The sequence below is a fragment of the Myxocyprinus asiaticus genome, chromosome 29 (assembly GCF_019703515.2).
Source record: "Myxocyprinus asiaticus isolate MX2 ecotype Aquarium Trade chromosome 29, UBuf_Myxa_2, whole genome shotgun sequence".
NCBI lineage: Eukaryota > Metazoa > Chordata > Actinopteri > Cypriniformes > Catostomidae > Myxocyprinus > Myxocyprinus asiaticus.
This window is the reverse complement of record NC_059372.1, coordinates 40,035,303-40,054,571: the sequence shown is the minus strand read 5'-3', so window position 1 is coordinate 40,054,571 and position 19,269 is coordinate 40,035,303. Positions and strand designations below refer to the sequence as shown.

At 37.8% G+C, this 19,269-nt stretch overlaps 1 protein-coding gene across 1 annotated transcript in view; it reads left to right on the top strand.

Moving 5' to 3' along the window:
* The window catches only part of LOC127419658 (dystrophin-like), a 375,384-nt gene that overhangs the window by 75,594 nt on the left and 280,521 nt on the right, over window positions 1–19,269 (top strand). The window contains exons 8-9 of the mRNA XM_051661226.1: window positions 3,127–3,242; window positions 3,628–3,779. Of these exons, the coding sequence (XP_051517186.1) occupies window positions 3,127–3,242; window positions 3,628–3,779 (268 nt within the window). The remainder of the gene's footprint in view (window positions 1–3,126; window positions 3,243–3,627; window positions 3,780–19,269) is intronic.

Sequence of the window (19,269 nt, the reverse complement as noted above, 5' to 3'; positions counted from 1 at the left end):
AGAACCCTCCAAGGGAAAAGGACTGGTTGTCACCCTAAAACAAGCAGATATTACAGCTTTTCTTACTTGCATTACAACTTGTGGAGAGTTTTGCCGCTTCCTTTGGTGATTGTTGTGCTGCACTGATAGACTGCACACTGAGACATCGCGATCACTTATATCGGCTCCCTCATAACAAATATTGTCCATAACAAGCAAATTAAACATTAATCATGATTTTCACTAGAGGGCGAAATGCGATTGCCCTATCCAGAGGTCAGAGACAGTGAAATGACAGCATTATCAGCTATCAGTCATTGATGCTCTATGGCAGTTTGGGCGTACTAAGATGGCCGCTTGAACACTTCCAGTGGCTTCACCTCCTGCTGGCAGTTTACCGTTGCATCAGCAATCCAGTTCTATATATATACATATATATATATATATATATATATATCAGTGATTCACGCAATTATTCAGCCATGAATAATCTGTGAGTGAAAGTGTCCAATAACAGGATGGTTACTGAGATTAAAGCCCTATTCGGACAGAATTAGTTTTATGGACATATTTCCGTGAAGTAATTATTGCTGCGGACATCTGTAATATTTACAGTCAATTCGCATAGGATAAGCAATGTCTGTAAAAATCGCAGACATGGGTGTCTCTATTGCATTTACACACTGCTGTCACGCGTAAATAACCTGTTCGAAAATGTATACTGTGCTGATTAATTATGAAGGAAATACTAAACATGAGCATAAATCCGGGGGGCCTGGGTAGCTCATTGGTAAAATACGCTGGCTACCACCCCTGGAGTTCGCTAGCTCGCTAGTTCGAATCCCAGGGCGTGCTGGTGACTCCAGCCAGGTCTCCTAAGCCACCAAATTGGCCCAGTTGTTAGGGAGGGTAGAGTCACATGGGGTAACCACCTTGTGGTCACTATAATGTGGTTCGTTCTTGGTGGGGGTGTGTGGTGAGTTGAGCGTGGTTGCCGCGGTGGATGGCGTGAAGCCTCCGCACGCGCTATGTCTCCGTGGCAACGCGCTCAACAAGCCACGTGATAAGATGCACGGGTTGACGGTCTCAGACGCGGAGGCAACTGGGATTCATCCTCCGCCACCCAGACTGAGGCGAATCACTACACGACCACGAGGACTTAAAAAAAAGCATATTGGGAATTGGGCATTCCAAATTGGGAGAAAAAGGGGAAAAATTAAAAACAAAATGAAATAAATTTAAAAAAAACCTTGAGCATATATCTGTAATTATTAGAAGAAATTGATTGGAATATCTGGCTAAGTACAACAGAACTGGTGACATTAACAAACCTGTAATCTTATATTACTCTTGAATCAAAATGTGGACAATCCCTTCACATTTTGTAATTTTATGTTCCGTAACGCGGTGCTCAACAACTTCCCGCATTCACTCTACTCAATTCATAATCAAAAACTGCTCGTTTCTCTTTTACATGGGTAAATAAACACTCGACTGCATCAGTCCAAACGCAAAAGCCAGCATAATCTGAAGTTGTGAAACGCGTCATTTTCTGGTGTCTTCCCTTAACCAACATCCACTTCAGGCTCTCGGAGAACTTAAGAAACAGTGATATTTAAAGGGCTCAAGGGCTGGAAAGTGCAGATTTATGGGCTTTTTACTAACATGTCAAGTCACACAGGATTAATATTACTAGGGGTTATTTTTACAGCCCGTTTTATAGTATGTAAAACACGCTGTTGTTTTTACCGGCACAAGAATGCGCAGTCCGTAAAAGGTCTGTCGAATTACTGGCATGACCGATTCGCATGGGATTAATTACTGAGAAGCTCTGGTAATTAGTACATAACCCCACATTCCCATAGAAAACTATTCCCGTCCGAATAGGGTTTAAGCCATTAGTATTCGGCTGCCCATGTGATTCTAACATGGCTGCCCCCATGAGGGGACCTTCTCCATGTAGAATAAAACAGCTTTTATAAGGTTACTGATATGACTTGAGTCTTCATCTCATGTGAGTTGTCATGCTTTTATACATAGGTTTTATTTCTTTAGGAGTAAATCTTTTTTTTAATGAGGAAAATAGTACTGAGTCCACCAAATCATGTTAACACGCATATTGTTTACATCTTGTGGCTATACTTTTGAAATAGTGAGTATTTGAACTTTTACGAATTAGCCCCATTCACTTCTATTGTTAGTGCCTTTTTAAAAAAAATTTTTTATTTTGTATAAATTTTATCCCCTTTTCTCCCAATTTGGAATGCCCAATTCCCACTACTTAGAAGGTCCTTGTGGTGGCGTGGTTACTCACCTCAGATCGGGTGGCGGAGGACAAGTCTCAGTTGCCTCCGCTTCTGAGACGGTCAGTCCATGCATCTTATCACGTGGCTCGCTGTGCATGACACCACGGAGACTCACGGCACGGGAGGCTCATGCTACTCTCCGCGATCCACGCACAAATTACCACACACCCCATTGAGAGTGAGAACCACTAATCACAACCACGAGGAGGTTACCCCATGTGACTCTACCCTCCCTAGCAACCGAGCCAAATTGGTTGCTTAGGAGACCTGGCTGGAGTCACTCAGCACAACCCGGATTCGAACTCGCGACTCCAGGGGTGGTAGTCTGTGTCAATACTCGCTGAACTACCCAGGCCCCCATTAGTGCCTTTTTTAAAGAGAAGAGGGAAGAGTCCAAATTACTTAACTTTGATTGAGCTTAACTTGTTTTGAGCCTGGAATATTCCTTCAATATTCTATTATAGTCCTAGTTATACATATTGTGGCATATCATACACATTGATGTTCTTGTAAACCTTAGGGTAAGATGTAATAAATTCTCAATCTTTAGAATTAGTATTAATGAATCAATTAAATAGAAGTATTTGTCATTAACAGATGAAAAAAAAAAATACTGTCACTGGTATTTACTGTCATTATCTGTCATTATGGCTACAGGCATTACTTAGTATTGCTGAGTATTGCTAATTTTGGTTACCTGTCCATACAGACATTATTTGATACACTCCTGGCACTGTTGTATGAACAGGACAATCTGAAAGTCACACCTGATTGTAAATACATTTGTTAATCCTCATAGACACTTAATATTAATTGCAGGTGTGAATTGTTGTTTTTCCAGGCCACATGGGTTCAGCTGGGAGGAAGTAGTTAATCTAACACCAGTAGAGCGACTGGAGCATGCCTTCACATTCGCCAAAGATCAACTCAACATTGAGAGACTGCTGGACCCAGAAGGTAAAGAACCATCACAACACCAGAACCTCTCACACTCAGAACAGCAACTGAATAACTTTTTACTATAGACAGTTAAGCTACAGGAACATGAAATGGTTGACCATGATCTTCAGTTGACATGAAGTTGGTCTTGTTTGGAAGTCTGTTTACGCCCGAAGCGGGAAATTCAAGTCAAACCACTAAAACAATGCCAGTCAACAAACTTGTTCCAGAGCATTCCAGAGCCCAGATCCCAGGACTAATCATCTGGACTTGATTGGATTACATGACTTTTCCTGAACACAAGTTCACATTAACCAAAACTAATCAGAGGTGCCCAAAGAGCCCCTCCATAAACACACACACACCCATACTCACTCTCTCTTTTTCTTTTTCTCTCTCTCAGACGTGGCGGTGCAGTTGCCTGATAAGAAGTCCATAATTATGTATGTGACATCATGTTTTGCTGTGTTTCCCAATGACATCACAATGGATGACATCAGAGAGGTTGAGACGCTACCTAGACGCTATAAGGTGGAGACAGAAGAGGGACATTCTGTAAGTGCACTGGGAATACACACACACACACACACAGCTGGTATTAACATCCATCTTGGTAATCTGATTACATATGTATGCAAGTTATTAAAATCTTTCCAATTGGATGGTAATTTACTTTTAAAGCCTACATAACCTGCAAAGTTTAAAAACTTTGACCTGCAATGGTTGATTGGCAGGTGAGTAGGCAGTCCTTCAACATTGTCTGGAATGCATCGCAGTGGATAAGTGTTTACACCACAAATGTGATGTGGTCACGTGCATTTTTTGACTACCATGAAATAAGGTTTGAATAATATCATTATTGCGTTTCGGACCCTGTTTACACTTTGTGATTGGATCACCCGAGGTGGATGTTCATACTACATGAAAACTTTTTGCTGGCACAACCACAAAGACTTTCAGAGCCACATTGAGTAATGATGGGATTTCTTGTACAGATGCAACAGCATGCAACAAATGCAATGGCAGTTGAAAGAGGCCGTTATGCTGGTGTTTTCTAGCAAGGCACTCTCGGTGGAAAATAAGTGACATAAAATAGCACTTCCAGCAATTTTCTCTCTCTCTCTTTTACTGTTTTCACTGGTAAGAATGAGTCATACAGTTGAGCAGCCTATAAATTGTGCTACATACACACACACACACACAGCAGGAGATGGGTGGATTTTGTGCTCTGTTCTATGCACTTTCAAAAAATACTATAATGTGATGTTTTTTGGACATGGTACCATGGTCATATGAAAGTATTCTTTGAAGTACTTTGGAGTGCCATGCAAATACCATTGACAATCATTCAGTACCATAGTATACACTACCAGTCAAATGTTTGGACACACTTGAAATGGATCTTGCTGCAATACGTCGATCGATCACGGCCATGGAGACTAAATTCACTGAGGTGGTTACAAGAGTGGGGGATATCGAGAAACAGATAGAATATCAGGAGTCATCAGAGAGGGAATTAGCTGCTAATCTGCTAGTGACCAAGGTGGATTTGGAACTTGTCTGGGAGATGTTGGAGGACATGGAGAATCGTAACCGGTGGAATAACGTCCGAATTGTTGGAATTCCTGAGGGAGCAGAGGGTCAGAATATGGTGGAATTCCTAGACGGGCTCTTTCCGAATCTGCTTGACAAAACAGGCCATAAGATGGAAATCGAGCGAGCTCACAGGGTCCCGGCTCGGCATTCCGCTGGTCAAATTTCTGAGATCATCCGATAAAGATCTCGTGTTACGCATTCAACAGGAGAGAAACGTGATCGATTCAAGCAATGCAAGAAACTCTTACATCAACGGAAGGTCGCTTTTGCACTGATGTTCCCAGCCAAATTGAGAATATATACTAAGGATGACCGTAAAGTATTTGCATGTCCCCAGCAAGCAATGTCCTTCATAAATTCATTGACTAAGTTATTTTGTGGTTCTCATGTTGCAGTCAAGTGAACCGACTCACTGAACATCCACTTGATCATCCGAGGAAGCTGAGTGCCTTTTTTATTTATTTTTGTGCTGGTTCCGCCTAGCGGCTGGAGTTTGTTTTGTATAGCAGCACTCCTTCGGGACAGTGTTGTGGATGAATCTGCACGTTCTTTGTGTTTATGCCTCCTATTGGTTGGAGTTTGTTTTATGGAGTATTTCTTGCAGGACATTGGAGTGATTGGGTCATTTGTTGCACTCATGTAGCAGTTGAATGGGCCGGCTCACTGAACATTCGTTTGACTGTCCGAGGAAACTGTATGGCCTTTTTAAATTTGTATTTATTTATTTATTTATTATTATTTATTATTATTATTTTTTATTTTATTTTTGTGTGTGTGTGCTGGTGCCGCTAGAGGCTGGAGTTTGTTTTGTGGAGGAACACACCTTCGGGACAGTTATGTGGATGAATCTACAAGTTCTTTGTGTTTATTCCGCCTATTGACTGGAGTTTGTTTTATAGATTATCTTCTGTTGTGCAATTCTGTTTTACAAAATTTGTATAGAAACACCGGATTTGAGCAATCCGACGGCAAAGTTGTCGCGGAGGCTCTTGTAGGCGTGCATGGACTGTTTGAGTTTAGAGGGATGGACGCTGGTTGGCGCTGTCGTGCACGGGGTTAATGCACACGTTTTTCTTTTTTTCTGTTTGTTTGGTTCGGGGTTTGATTGTTGCACTAATGTGGAATGTGGTCTTTATAATTTTATTTTTGACACAATCTATTTTTTCTAATATGTCTAAATGTCAAATGTTAGTATGAGTGGATTGTCTCTCTCCACGTGGAATGTGAATGGGTTGGGGCACCCCATAAAAAGAAGGAAAGTTATTTCTCTTCTTAAACATAAGAAATATGATATAGTGTTTCTTCAAGAAACGCATCTTTCCCCACAGGAAGCTGAAAAATTTGGGAAGATATGGGGTTTCTTTAGTGCTGGCTCAAGTAAGAGCAGGGGAGTCATTACACTGATAAGTAAGCATCTACAATTCAAATGTCTCAAACAGATTAAAGATAAATTAGGAAGAGTCATTATTGTTTTAGCAGAAATTCAGAGGCAAAGTCTGATTTTGGCTAATTTATGCACCTAACGCTGATGATCAGAGTTTTTTTTATAGATCTTGAAGGGATGTTGCAAGCCACTGGCACCCCTCATGATATAATATTGGGAGGAGACTTTAATCTGTTGATGGACTCAGTCCTTGATCATAGTGAAGCAAAAGTGTTTAAGCCCCCTAGAGCAACACTGATGATTCACAGGATGTGTAAAAATCTTGGTCTTACAGATATTTGGAGACTTTTGAACCCATCTGGTAGGGACTAGACATTTTTTTCATCAGTCCATAAGATTTATTCGAGAATAGATTTTTTGAAAAAAAATTTTATATCCAAGTCCCTCATTTTATCTGTTGTTGATTGCTCAATTGTAAACATCTTAGTCTCAGATCACACCCTGGTGTGTTTAGATGTTTTGATACATATGTAGAAAAAGAAATCATATAGTTTGTGCTTTATTGTATTCCTTTTGCAAAATCCTGAATTCCAACAAATGTTAAAGTTTGAAATCAATGTTTCTATGGAGACCAACTGGTTCTCAGTTTCCTCTGTGGGCATGGCTTGGGAGGAACTTAAGGTGGTTCTTAGGGGTCGTCTGATGGCCTCAGAGAATTGACCCGATTGAAATACAGATATAGTACTGTTTTGGCTATTCATACTTCAGACAGTCATACTTTGAGTCGGGGGACAAAGCAGGGAAGCTTTTGGCTAGATATATATAAAGCAGAGAGAGTCTTTTTCTACCATTCCCTCAGTGAAATCTGCTGGTGGTGAAATTTTTACCTCGGCCATTGATATTAATAATGCTTTTAAAGAATTATATCTTGATCTCTATAGTTCCGAGTCGTCTACTGATGAAGATATTAGAAACTTTGTGGAACCATTAGAACTCCCTAAACTGACGACTGAGCAAAAAAATTCTCTTGATTCTGAGATAACCTTGGAGGAGCTTTGCGAGGTAATTAAGGCCTTGCCTACAGGCAAGTCTCCGGGGCCAAATGGATTTGCCGCTGAGTTTTTTAGATCTTATGCTACAGAATTGGCTCCACATTTGCTAAAAGTTTATACGGAATCATTAAAGACTGGAAAGCTTAAAAAGGAAAAAAAAAGATCCAAGCAAGTGTAAGAGTTACCATCCAATTTTCCTGAAAAAATGTTAGCTATCCGATTAAGTAAAGTTATGACATCTCTTATACATATAGATCAGGTGGGGTTTATTTGGGCCATAGCTCTTCTGATAACATTAGGCGGTTCATCAATATCATGTGGTCAGTGGCGAATGATCAGAATCCGGTCTCGGCCATCTCACTTGACGCCGAAAAGGCGTTTGATATGGTAGAATGGGATTATCTTTTTAAGATTTTGGAAATGTACAGGTTTGGGAATATGTTTATTGGATGGATTAAGTTACTTTATAGACACCCGGTAGCGGCGGTACAAACAAATGGATTAATTTCAGATTATTTTACTCTGGGTAGGGGCACCCAGCAGGGTTGCCCTCTTTCCCCATTATTGTTCTGTCTTGCCCTGGAACCATTAGTAGCCACGATAAGAAAGGAGGAGGATTTTCCAGGGGTGATGGGCGGGAGGTGCGGCGCATAAGCTTTTGCTTTACGCAGATGATATTTTATTATTCGTCTCCGACCCTACTAGATCTATGCCTTACCTCCACAGAATTATTCATTCCTTTTCTAATTTCTTGGGATACAGAATTAATTGGTTTAAATCCGAAGCTTTGTCTCTGACAGCGTACTGCCCGATAACAGCTTTTAAGATGGGCGCCTTTCAATGGCCCAAACAGGGCATTAAGTATTTGGGTATTTTATTGCCAGCAAATTTGTGTGATTTAGTTAGTTCATTTGAACCCTTTAATAAAAAAGGTTTTCGAGCGATGTGGGCAGGTGGACTTCATTACATTTATCTGTGAATGCCCACCTGCCCACATTACTTGAAAACCTTTTTTATTAATGGATTAAAATGAACTCTAACTAATTCACACAAATTTGCTGGGAATAAAATAAAATGTAATGTCATTCAAAAGAATTGTATTCCAAAATGTAACTACCTGCTGCAGTCTCTCCCTATAGATGTCCCCTCTCTTATTTCAAGCAATTTGATAGCATAGCGAAGTCCTTCATTTGGAATGGTAAACATCCCAGATTAAATTTCAGTAAACTGCATAGGCCGATTGACAAAGGTGGACAAGGCCTACCCAATATTTTGTTTTATTATTATGCGTTCGGTCTCGGACATTTGGCTCATTGGTCGCTTCCACCTGAGAGAGCCCCTCCCTGGTTTTGTATTGAACAGGAAGTTCTTGCCCCTATTTTTCCATTACAAAGCCTTTCTATCAAACTAACCGGAGAAGTTAAGTTACATCCCGTTATCTCACATTTGCACTCGGTATGGACAAAAGCATCCAGAGTATTTAATTTGGACATTTATTTAAATGTTGCCTCGAGCATATGGCTGAACCCCAAATTATGTATTAATAAGTCCCCTTTCTGCTGGTCAAAGTGGATTGTGAGGGGGGTTAATACACTCGGTGACCTATACGAGAGTGGAGTGTTGAGATCCTTTGTAAATTTGGTTCAACATTTTGGGATTCCCAGATCTCAGTTCTTTAGGTATTTACAGCTGCGTCACCTGCTCTGTACTATTTTTGGGAGTAGCATACGCCCCCCTAAAACGGCAGACACTCTGGGAGGGGTGATTACTGCTTTTGGAAAAGGTCATGAGGCATCAGTGTATTATTCCCTGCTAATTCAGAGTCTGGGGGACGGAGCTTCAACTTCTATCAAGAGACTATGGGAGAAAGATTCTATCAAGATATTATGGGAGAAAGATTGGTATTGGAGGAGGGAGTGTTGGATAGGATTCTAAATAATGTCAAGTCTGCATCTAGAGAGGCAAGGGTGCACCTTGTGCAATTCAAGATTTTACATCGATTCTATTGGACCCCCTCTAGATTGTACAGGCTTGGTCTTAAAGACAATCAGAGGATGGAGACACAACCCATGTCTTTTGGTGGTGTGTTACGATCCAAGAATTTTGGTTGAAGGTTCAGAGTTTTGTGTGTGACGTATTGGGCACTCGGGTTTCATTTTGCCCCAGACTCTGTATTTTGGGCGATGGGGCTTTCATCGATTTAGAGAATAGACACATAAAAAGTTGGTCCTAACAAGTGTCATGATCGTCAGACTGATAGTTTTAAGGGTATGGAGGTCAGCTGGAGCGCCCCCATTTCAGGAGTGGTGCTCGGAGATGGGGAGGGTGGCGGCCTTTGAAGAACGGTCATTTAGAAGACTGGGGAAATTGGACTTGTTTGTGGGGAAATGGGGCGAATATCTGCTGTTTCTGGAGGGCTCTCGGGGTGGGGCAGTGGAGAGAGAGGTGTAGTTGTCAATATGTGTGATTATTATATATATATATATATATTTTGTGTGTCTATAATTATGTATGACCACTGGGATGTTGTTGGGGGCCAGGTTGGGGTTGTGGATTGGGAGGGGTAATAGTGGGGGTTAATTGTTGATTCTCTGTATATATGTTTTGTTTTTCTGTGCTTGAGATGTGAATCAATAAAAAATGTTACATCTGAAAATAAAAATAAAAAATACTTTTGATGCAAACCTAAATGCTGACACACTGTCTGCACCGTAGAACATAATCAGCTGGCTTAGATGTAAAGGTCCGAAGTTATTTAAATATGTAACATAAAATTCATGGCATAAAGATTTCCACATATGATATTTGGTAAATAAAATCATTTTATTTCTGATGGATGGAATAATAAAGTGGCTAGAGCTGCTCTGCAGTACAGCGGGGCACGACGCACCGCAATGGACACTTTCAGTGTAGACCCGTCATTGATTATAATGGGAGCTATTTGCTTTTGATGCGAAGTGACTCTCACATCCAGTGTGTCATTTTTAAATGTATAAAGTTACTTTTGTAGATAAATACAAATTGTGCCTACGTATGAATTTCTTTACAAAACTATATTATTTTATTTATTTACTGATTTAAAAAAAAAAAAAAAAAAAAAAAATATATATATATATATATATATATATATATATATATATATATATATATATATATATTTTCATTTATTCTTATAAATGAAATGATATAAACGAAATAATTTTTTTTACTGTATTGGGGTTTTTATTTATGCTTTTAAGTCCTCGTGGTCACGTAGTGATTCGCCTCAGTCTGGGTGGCGGAGGACAAATCCCAGTTGCCTCCGCGTCTGAGACCGTCAACCCGCGCATCTTATCACGTGGCTTGTTGAGCGCGTTGCCATGGAGACATAGTGCGTGTGGAGGCTTCACGTATCCACCGCGGCAACCACGCTCAACTCACCATGTGCCCCACCTAGAACAAACCACATTATAGCGATCATGAGGAGGTTACCCCATATGACTCTACCCTCCATAGCAACCGGGCCAATTTGGGTGCTTAGGAGACCTGGCTGGAGTCACTCAGCACGCCCTGGGATTCGAACTAGTGAACTCCAGTGGTGGTAGCCAGCGTCTTTACCACTGAGCTACCTACTTTTTTTTTATTCTTTACAAAACTAATTGTTTCATTTATTTACTGAATTTTTTATTTTATTTTTATTTTTATTTTTGTAATTTATTCTTTATAAAACTAAATTATTTTATTTACTGTGATGGGGTTTTTATTTTTAATTGATTTTATTTTATTTTATTCTTTACATTAATTATTCTTAACTTAATTATTTTATTTATTTACTGATTTTGTTAAATTTGTTTTATTTATTCTTTACAAAATTACGTTTTTAATATTTACTAAAATGGGTTTTTTATTTTAATTTATTCTTTACAAAACTAAATTATTTTATTTATTTACTGAAAATGTTTTTTAATTTTTTCTTTACAAAGCTAAATAATTTTATTTACTGAATTGGGGTTTTTAATATTTTATTTGTTTGTTTAATTTATTCTTTACAATACAAAACTATTTAATTTACTGAAATATGTTTATTACATTTTTGTTTTCATTTATTATTTACAAAACTACATATATTTATTTACTGAAAGGGGTTTTTATTTTAATTTGCTTTTCTTTATTAATATAAATTATTTAATTTACTGTTATGGGATTTTTGTTTTTACTTTTTTTATTTATTGTTTACAAAACTAAATAATTTTCCTTATTTACTGAAAATGTTTTTTTGTTTTTTTTATTGTTTACAAAACTATTTTTTTAATTTACTGAAATGTTTTTTTTTATTATTTACAATTATTATTATTTTTTAAATGGGGTATATATATATATATATATACAGTACTGTGCAAAAATTTTAGGCACTTGTGAAAAATTTTGCATAGTGAGGATGTCTTCAAAAATAATGACATAAATAATTTTCATTTATCACTTAATGTCATACAAAGTCCAGTAAATATAAAAAAAAAGCTAAATCAATATTCGGTGTGACAACCTTTGCCTTTAAAACAGCACCAATTCTCCTAGGTACATCTGGACACAGTTTTTCTTGGTTGTTGGCAGACAGGATGTTCCAAGCTTCTTGGAGAATTCGCCACAGTTTTAGGCTGTCTCAGTTGCTTCTGTCTCTTTATGTAATCTCAGCCTATTGTGGACAGTCTAAGCACTGATGGAGGGATTGTGCATTCCTGGTGTAACTCTGGCAGTTGTTGTTGCCATTCTTTACCTGTCCCGCAGGTGTGATATTTGGATGTACCGATCCTGTGCAGGTGTTGTTACATGTGGTCTGCCACTGCGAGGATGATCAGCTGTCCTTCCTGTAGCGCTGTCTTAGGCGTCTCACAGTACGGACATTGCAATTTATTGCCCTGGCCACATCTGCAGTCCTCATGCCTCCATGCAGCATGCCTAAGGCATGTTCACGCAGATGAGCAGGGACCCTGGGCATCTTTCTTTTGGTGTTTTTCAGAGTCAGTAGAAAGGTCTCTTTAGTGTCCTAAGTTTTTATAACTGTGATCTTAATTGCTTACCGTCTGTGAGCTGTTAGTGTCTTAACAACCGTTCCACAGGTGCATGTTCATTAATTGTTTATGGTTCAATGAACAAGCATGGAAAACATTGTTTAAACCCTTTACAATAAAGATCTGTAAAGTTATTTGGATTTTTACAAAATTATCTTTAAAATACAGTGTACTGAAAAAGGGACGTTTCTTTTTTTGCTGAGTTTATATATACACTACCGGTCAAAGGTTTTGAAACACTTGCCTGAAATGTTTCTCATAGTCTTAAAAATCTTTTGATCTGAAGGCGTATGCTTAAATGTTTGAAATTAGTTTTGTAGACAAAAATATAATTGTGCCACCATATTAATTTATTTCATTATAAAACTAAAATGTAATAATAAAAAAAATAATAATATATATATATATATATATATATATATATATATATATATATATATATATTATTATTGTTTTTTTTAATTGATGACTTGGAACAAATAATAAAGAAAAGCAGCCAATAAGTGCCCAACATAGATGGGAACTCCTTCAATACTGTTTAAAAAGCATCCCAGAGTGATAACTCAAGAAGTTGGGAGAAAATGTCAAGAGTACATGTCTGCAAATTCTAGGTAAAGGGTGACTACTTTGAAGATGCTAAAATATAACACAGTTTTGATTTATTTTGGATTTTGTTTAGTCACAACATAATTCCCATAGTTCCATTTATGTTATTCCATAGTTTTGAAGACTTTACTATTATTCTAAAATGTGAAAAACAATTATAATAAAGAATGAGTGTTTCAAAACTTTTGACCGGTTGTGTGTGTGTGTGTGTGTGTGTGTGTGTGTGTGTGTGTGTGTGTGTGTGTGTGTGTGTATATATATATATATATATATATATATATATATATATATATATTATTATTCTTTAAAAAACTACATTTATTTATTTAATGAAAGGGTTTTTATTGTTATTTGTTATTTATTCTTTATAAAACTAAATTAATTTACTGTAATAGGTGGTTTATTTTTATTTATCTTATTTATTCTTTACACAACTGTTTTTTTTATTTATTTACTAAAACATTTTTTTATTTATTATTTTTTGTTTACAAAACTAAATTATTTTATTTACTGAAAAATGTTTATTTTTTATTTATTCTTTATAAAACGAAATTATTTATTTAATCATTTATTTGTTTTATTTATTATTTACAAAACTACTTTTTTATTTATTTACTGAAATTGTTTTTAAATGTATTCTTTAAAAAACTAAATTATTTTATTTACTGAAAAAAAAATATATTTAAATTTTAGAAATGTTTTTACTAAATTTCTAAAGTTTGAGTAGAAAAAGCAAAGGAAGAAGGAAAAGCAGGCAGTAAGTGCCCATCATACATGGGAACTCTTTCAACGCTGTTTAAAAAGCATCTCAGGATACACTTAATGTAGTTGGTTGAGAGAATGACCATATTGTGCAGAGCTGGAATCTAGACAGAGTGACTATTTTAAAGAATCTAAAATATAACAGTTCCTATTTGTTAGACATTTTTGGAGACTACATACTTCCTTTTTTGTTATTTAATTGTTTTGATGACTTAGCATAATTCTAAAATCTGTAAAAAAGTTATATATATATAATTGAGTAGGAGTGTGAAAATTTCTGAATGGTAGTGTATATCATAGGAACATAGTATTACCATCTGATACATTACTGTACTTTGATACAGTCACTGTACTTTCTTGTAAGGCTAGTTTTGCACTCTAAATATGTAGTGTAGAGATTGTGTAGTTTGATTCACTATTGTATAGTTTGAATGTTGAATCTGTAAAAGTGCTCTTCAGACATGACCAATGCAATGTTTAATGTCAAGAATTTGCCTCACCTGTGCAAGAATATTTGTTCATTTACATAATTTGTGTAAAGGAAATTTGTGACTGCTCCTATGACGGCAAGATGACATTAAACACTGATTCAATCGGGACAAGTCCTGGCAACGATGTGTATCGTACAGTCTGACGTAATGTTGTACAGTGTGCCTAGGCTTATACCTAAAATCTCAGTGGGAATATATTGTACAGTCTGATAAGCAGCAAGCATAAAAGACCATAAAATTGTACAGTGTGCACCCGGCTTTATGTCTGACAGAAGTTCTAGACCCAGAACAGGTAAGGTACCAGAAGTGTGGAATCAAAATCAGAACCAGAACAATTATCGTCTCTACTGGAGATTGCTTTAATCTGTGTGATGTTTACTGGTGATTTCTCATTGAATACTTTTGTGCAGTGTTGATGAATGCGTCTGCAGGGACACTCTGAGGCATCTGGCCGTTTCTTCTATTGCCAAACCACAAATATTTAAATGCTGCTTATTTCAACTCTGCCCTCACCAGCCTACACACACATACACACACACACAGAGGCTTACAGTTGAGCAAAAAGAACAAAGTCATCGAGTGTAGGCTGGAATTGGGAATGCCAGCAGAATATTTTCATCAGATGACCTTTCCCTGCAGATGAGGGCCATTCTCTGTGCATTTATTCACATGAACAAAGCCCTGTTTGAGAGGCCTGATTGCTGCGATTAAAAGTGTTTGTGTGTCCTTGCAGTGTGAAGGTGCTTAAAATTAATTCAGCCCTATTTTTTCTCATTTAGATCATATCTAGTCAACTGAAATGGTGACTGCCTGTTCTGCTACACATACAATATTCAATGTCAACACAACAGCTACTGTATGTTCTTCCAAACAGCCCTAAATAAAATGTTCTTGAGTCTATGAATATTAATTTTCTTTTTTTATGGAGGTCTGTTTTGTTCATTGACCAAAAAGTACCATGGTACCACTTGATGCCATGACATGGTGCAATTAAAATACCACGTTTTACATGTACCATAATGTTTTTTTTTTATTATTTATTTATTTTATTTTTTATAAATGCATTCAATATAATTATTTCCCCCCACGTGGACCATTGTAATAACCATATTTTTAGGGCATGCTACCATGGTAATACCATAAAAAAAAAAATAATAATAAATAAATAAAACTGCCTGACCAAAAAAAAAAAAGTTTGGATTTAAATAAGCAGATACTTAAGAGCCTATGATTGGATCATTATTGCAGTGATTAATATGTTTCAGCTGGCAACAATTCTTTTAACCCAAACTGATGCAGTGTGTTGCTTCTCATTTCTTAAACAACCATGTTGGAAGACGCATCCCATGGTTGTGGAAAAGATGTTACTTTGTTTCAGAAGGGGCAAATTATTGGCCTGCATCAAGCAAAGAAAACAACTAAGGAGATTGCTGAAATCACTGGAATTGGGTTAAGAACTGTGCAACGCATTATTAAAACCTGGAAGGATAGTGATGAACCATCAGCTTTGCTGAAGAAATGTGGTCGGAAAAAAATCTTGAACGCTTGACGTCACATCATAAAAAATCGACAGTAGAACTCACGGCTATGTTTAATAGTGAAAGTAAGAGTATTTCCACATGCACAATGCAACAAGAACTAAACAGCTGTGTGGCCACAAGAAAGTCACTTGTTAGTGAGGCTAATTGGAAAAAAATGACTTAAATTTGCTAGGGAGCATAAAGATTGGACTGTGGAGCAATGGAAAAAGGTAATGTGGTCTGATGAGTCCAGATTTACCCTATTCCAAAGCAACCGACACGTCAGGGTAAGAAGGGAAGCGCATTAAGCGATTCACTGTCATGCATAGTGCCCACTGTACAAGTCTCTGGAGGCAGTGTTATGATCTGAGGTTGCTTCAATTGGTCAGACCAAGGCTAAGCAACATTATGCATCAGAAATGAAGCCAGTTGACTACCTGAATCTACCGAATGGCCAGGTTATCCCATTAATGGATTTCTTCTTCCTTGACGGCACGAGCATATTCCAAGATGACAATGCCATGATTCATCAGGCTCAAATTGTGAAAGAGTGGTTCAGGGATGCATTTATGCATTGCATGCATGCATTTATGCATTTGGCAGACGCTTTTATCCAAAGTGACTTATGTGCACTTATTACAGGGACAATCCCCCTGGAGCAACCTGGAGTTAAGTGCCTTGCTCAAGGACACAATGGTGGTGGCTGTTACCAGTTTAGTGCTTTAGCCCACTACGCCACCACCACTCCATGAGGGAGCATGAGGAATCATTTTCACACATGAATTGGCCAACACAGAGTCCTGACCTTTACCCCATTGAAAGTCTTTGGGATGTGCTGGAGAAGACTTTACAGAGTGGTTCGACTCTCCCGTCATCAATACAAGATATATATATATATACAGTGCCTTGCAAAAGTATTCAGACCCCTGACCAATTATCTCATTACTGAATTACAAATGGTGCAATGAAATTTCATTCTGTTTGATATTTTATTTTAAAACACTGGAACCCAAAATCAAATGTTGTTAGGTGACACTGGTTTTATGTTGGGAAATAAAAAAAATAAAAAAATGAAATATCTTGCTTGCATAATTATTCAATCCTTGTGCTGTGGAAGCTGCCAGTTTACACCGATGAAAGAAATTGCCCTAATGAGGACACAATTACTTTACCATTGGCATCCACCTGTGAATCATTAAAGTTGCAATCACATTTTCTGGATAAAAAGCCCATTGTTGAAGGAGCATTGGTCAGGCTGTGAATCTGAAGGAAAATGAAGACCAAAGAGCATTCCACAGAAGTTAGAGATAAAGTAATAAAAATGCATAGATTAGGGAAAGGGTACAAAATAATATCCAAATGTTTGGATATCCTAGTGAGCACAGTTGGGTCAATAATCAGGAAGTGGAAGCTGCACCACACCACCCAGGCACTGCCAAGAAAAGGCCATCCCTCAAAACTCAGCGCTCTAACAAAAAGGAGACTTGTGAGAGAAGCCACAGAGAGGCCAACAATCACTTTGAAGGAGCTGCAGAGTTCAGTGGCTGGGAGTGGAGTAATGGTGCACCAGTCAACCATATCAAGAGCACTGCATAACGCTGGCCTCTATGGGAGGGTGGCAAGAAAGAAGCCGTTGCTCAAAAAGTACCACCTGAAAGCACATTTGGAGTTTGCCAGAAAGCATGTGAGTGACCCAGCTGCAATGTGGAGAAGGTTTCGTGGTCAGATGAGACCAAGATAGAGCTTTTTGGCCAAAACTCGAAGCGCTATGTGTGGCGCAAACCTAACACTTCCTATGCCTCAAGACACACCATCCCTACAGTGAAGTATGGTGGTGGCAGCATCATGCTGTGGGGATGCTTCTCACCAGCAGGGACTGGGCATCTTATTAGAATTGAAGGAAGAATGGATGGATGGAGCAAAATATAGGGAAATACTGCAAGAGAACCTCTTCAGTCTGCTAAAGAAACTGAAGCTTGGGAGGAAATTCACCTTTCAGCATGACAATGATCCCAAGCACAAGGCCAAAGCAACATTGGAGTGGCTCAAGAACAAAAAGATAAATGTCCTACAGTGGCCCATCCAATTGAGAATCTGTGGCACTATTTGAAAATTGCAGTCCACAGGCATCACCCAAACAACCTGAACAACCTGGAGCAAATCTGCCTAGAAGAATGGGCCAAAATCACTTCATCACTTTGTGCAAAGCTGGTACATATGTACCCCAAAAGACTTAAAGCATTTATTGCAGCAAAAGGTGGCTTGACCAAATATTAATGTATGGGGGTTGAATACTTATGCAAGCAAGATATTTAAGTTTTTTATTATTCATAAAAAATATTTCCCAACAAAAAAACAATGTCACCTTACAATAACTGATTTTGAGTTTCAGTGTTTTAAAATAAAATATCAATCAGAATGAAATTTCATTGCACCATTTGTAATTCGGTAATATGAGAGAATTTGTCAGGGGTCTGAATACTTTTGCAAGGCACTGTGTATATATATATATATATATATATATATATATATATATATATATATATATATATATATATATATATACAGCTCTGGAAAGAATTAAGAGACCACTGCAAAACTATCAGTTTCTCTGGATTTACTATTTATAGGTATGTGTTTGAGTAAAATTAACATTTTTGTTTTATTCCATTAAGTACTGTCAACATTTCCCCAAATTCCAAATAAAAATTGTAATTTAGAGCATTTATTTGCAGAAAATGACAACTGGTCAAAATAAAAAAAAGATTCAGTGTTTTCAGAGTTAAAATAATGCAAAGCAAACAAGTTCATATTCCTTTTTAAACAACACAATACTAATGTTTAAACTTAGGAAGAGTTCAGAAATCAATATGTGGTGGAATAACCCTGATTTTCAATCACAGCTTTCATGCGTCTTGGCATGCTCTCCACCAGTCTTTCACATTGCTGTTGGGTGACTTTATGCCACTCCAGGCACAAAAATTCAAGCAGCTCGGCTTTGTTTGATGGCTTGTGGTCATCCATCTTCCTCTTGATCACATTCCAGAGGTTTTCAATGGGGTTCAGGTCTGGAGATTGGGCTGGCCATGACAGGGTCTTGATACAGTGGTCCTCCATCCACACCTTGATTGATCTGGCTGTGTGGCATGGAGCATTGTTGGGGAACATTGTCAGAGCAGAAGGAAGCAAGTTTTCTTCCAGGATAACCTTGTACGTGGCTTGATTCATGCGTCCTTCACAAAGACGAATCTGCCCAATTCCAGCCTTGCTGAAGCACCCCCAGATCATCACCGATCCCAACTCTGAGGATTGGTTCTTCTTTGGTTCATTTTGTGAAATGTATAAATAATTGGTAAAAGTTTTTTTTTTTTAACTGGTCCGCAGCATCCCCTGTTCTAAAATCGTTCCTGTGGCTATGGTAATCGGCACATATTATGGCCGCGTGTAGCGTGTTAGCGGATTAGCATCATGAATTCAGAATCTAAACAAGACATTAAAAGTTTTCTACTGCATACACCGATCAGCCCCAACATTAAACCCACCTGCCTAATATTGTGTAGGTCCCCCTCGTGCCGCCAAAATAGCG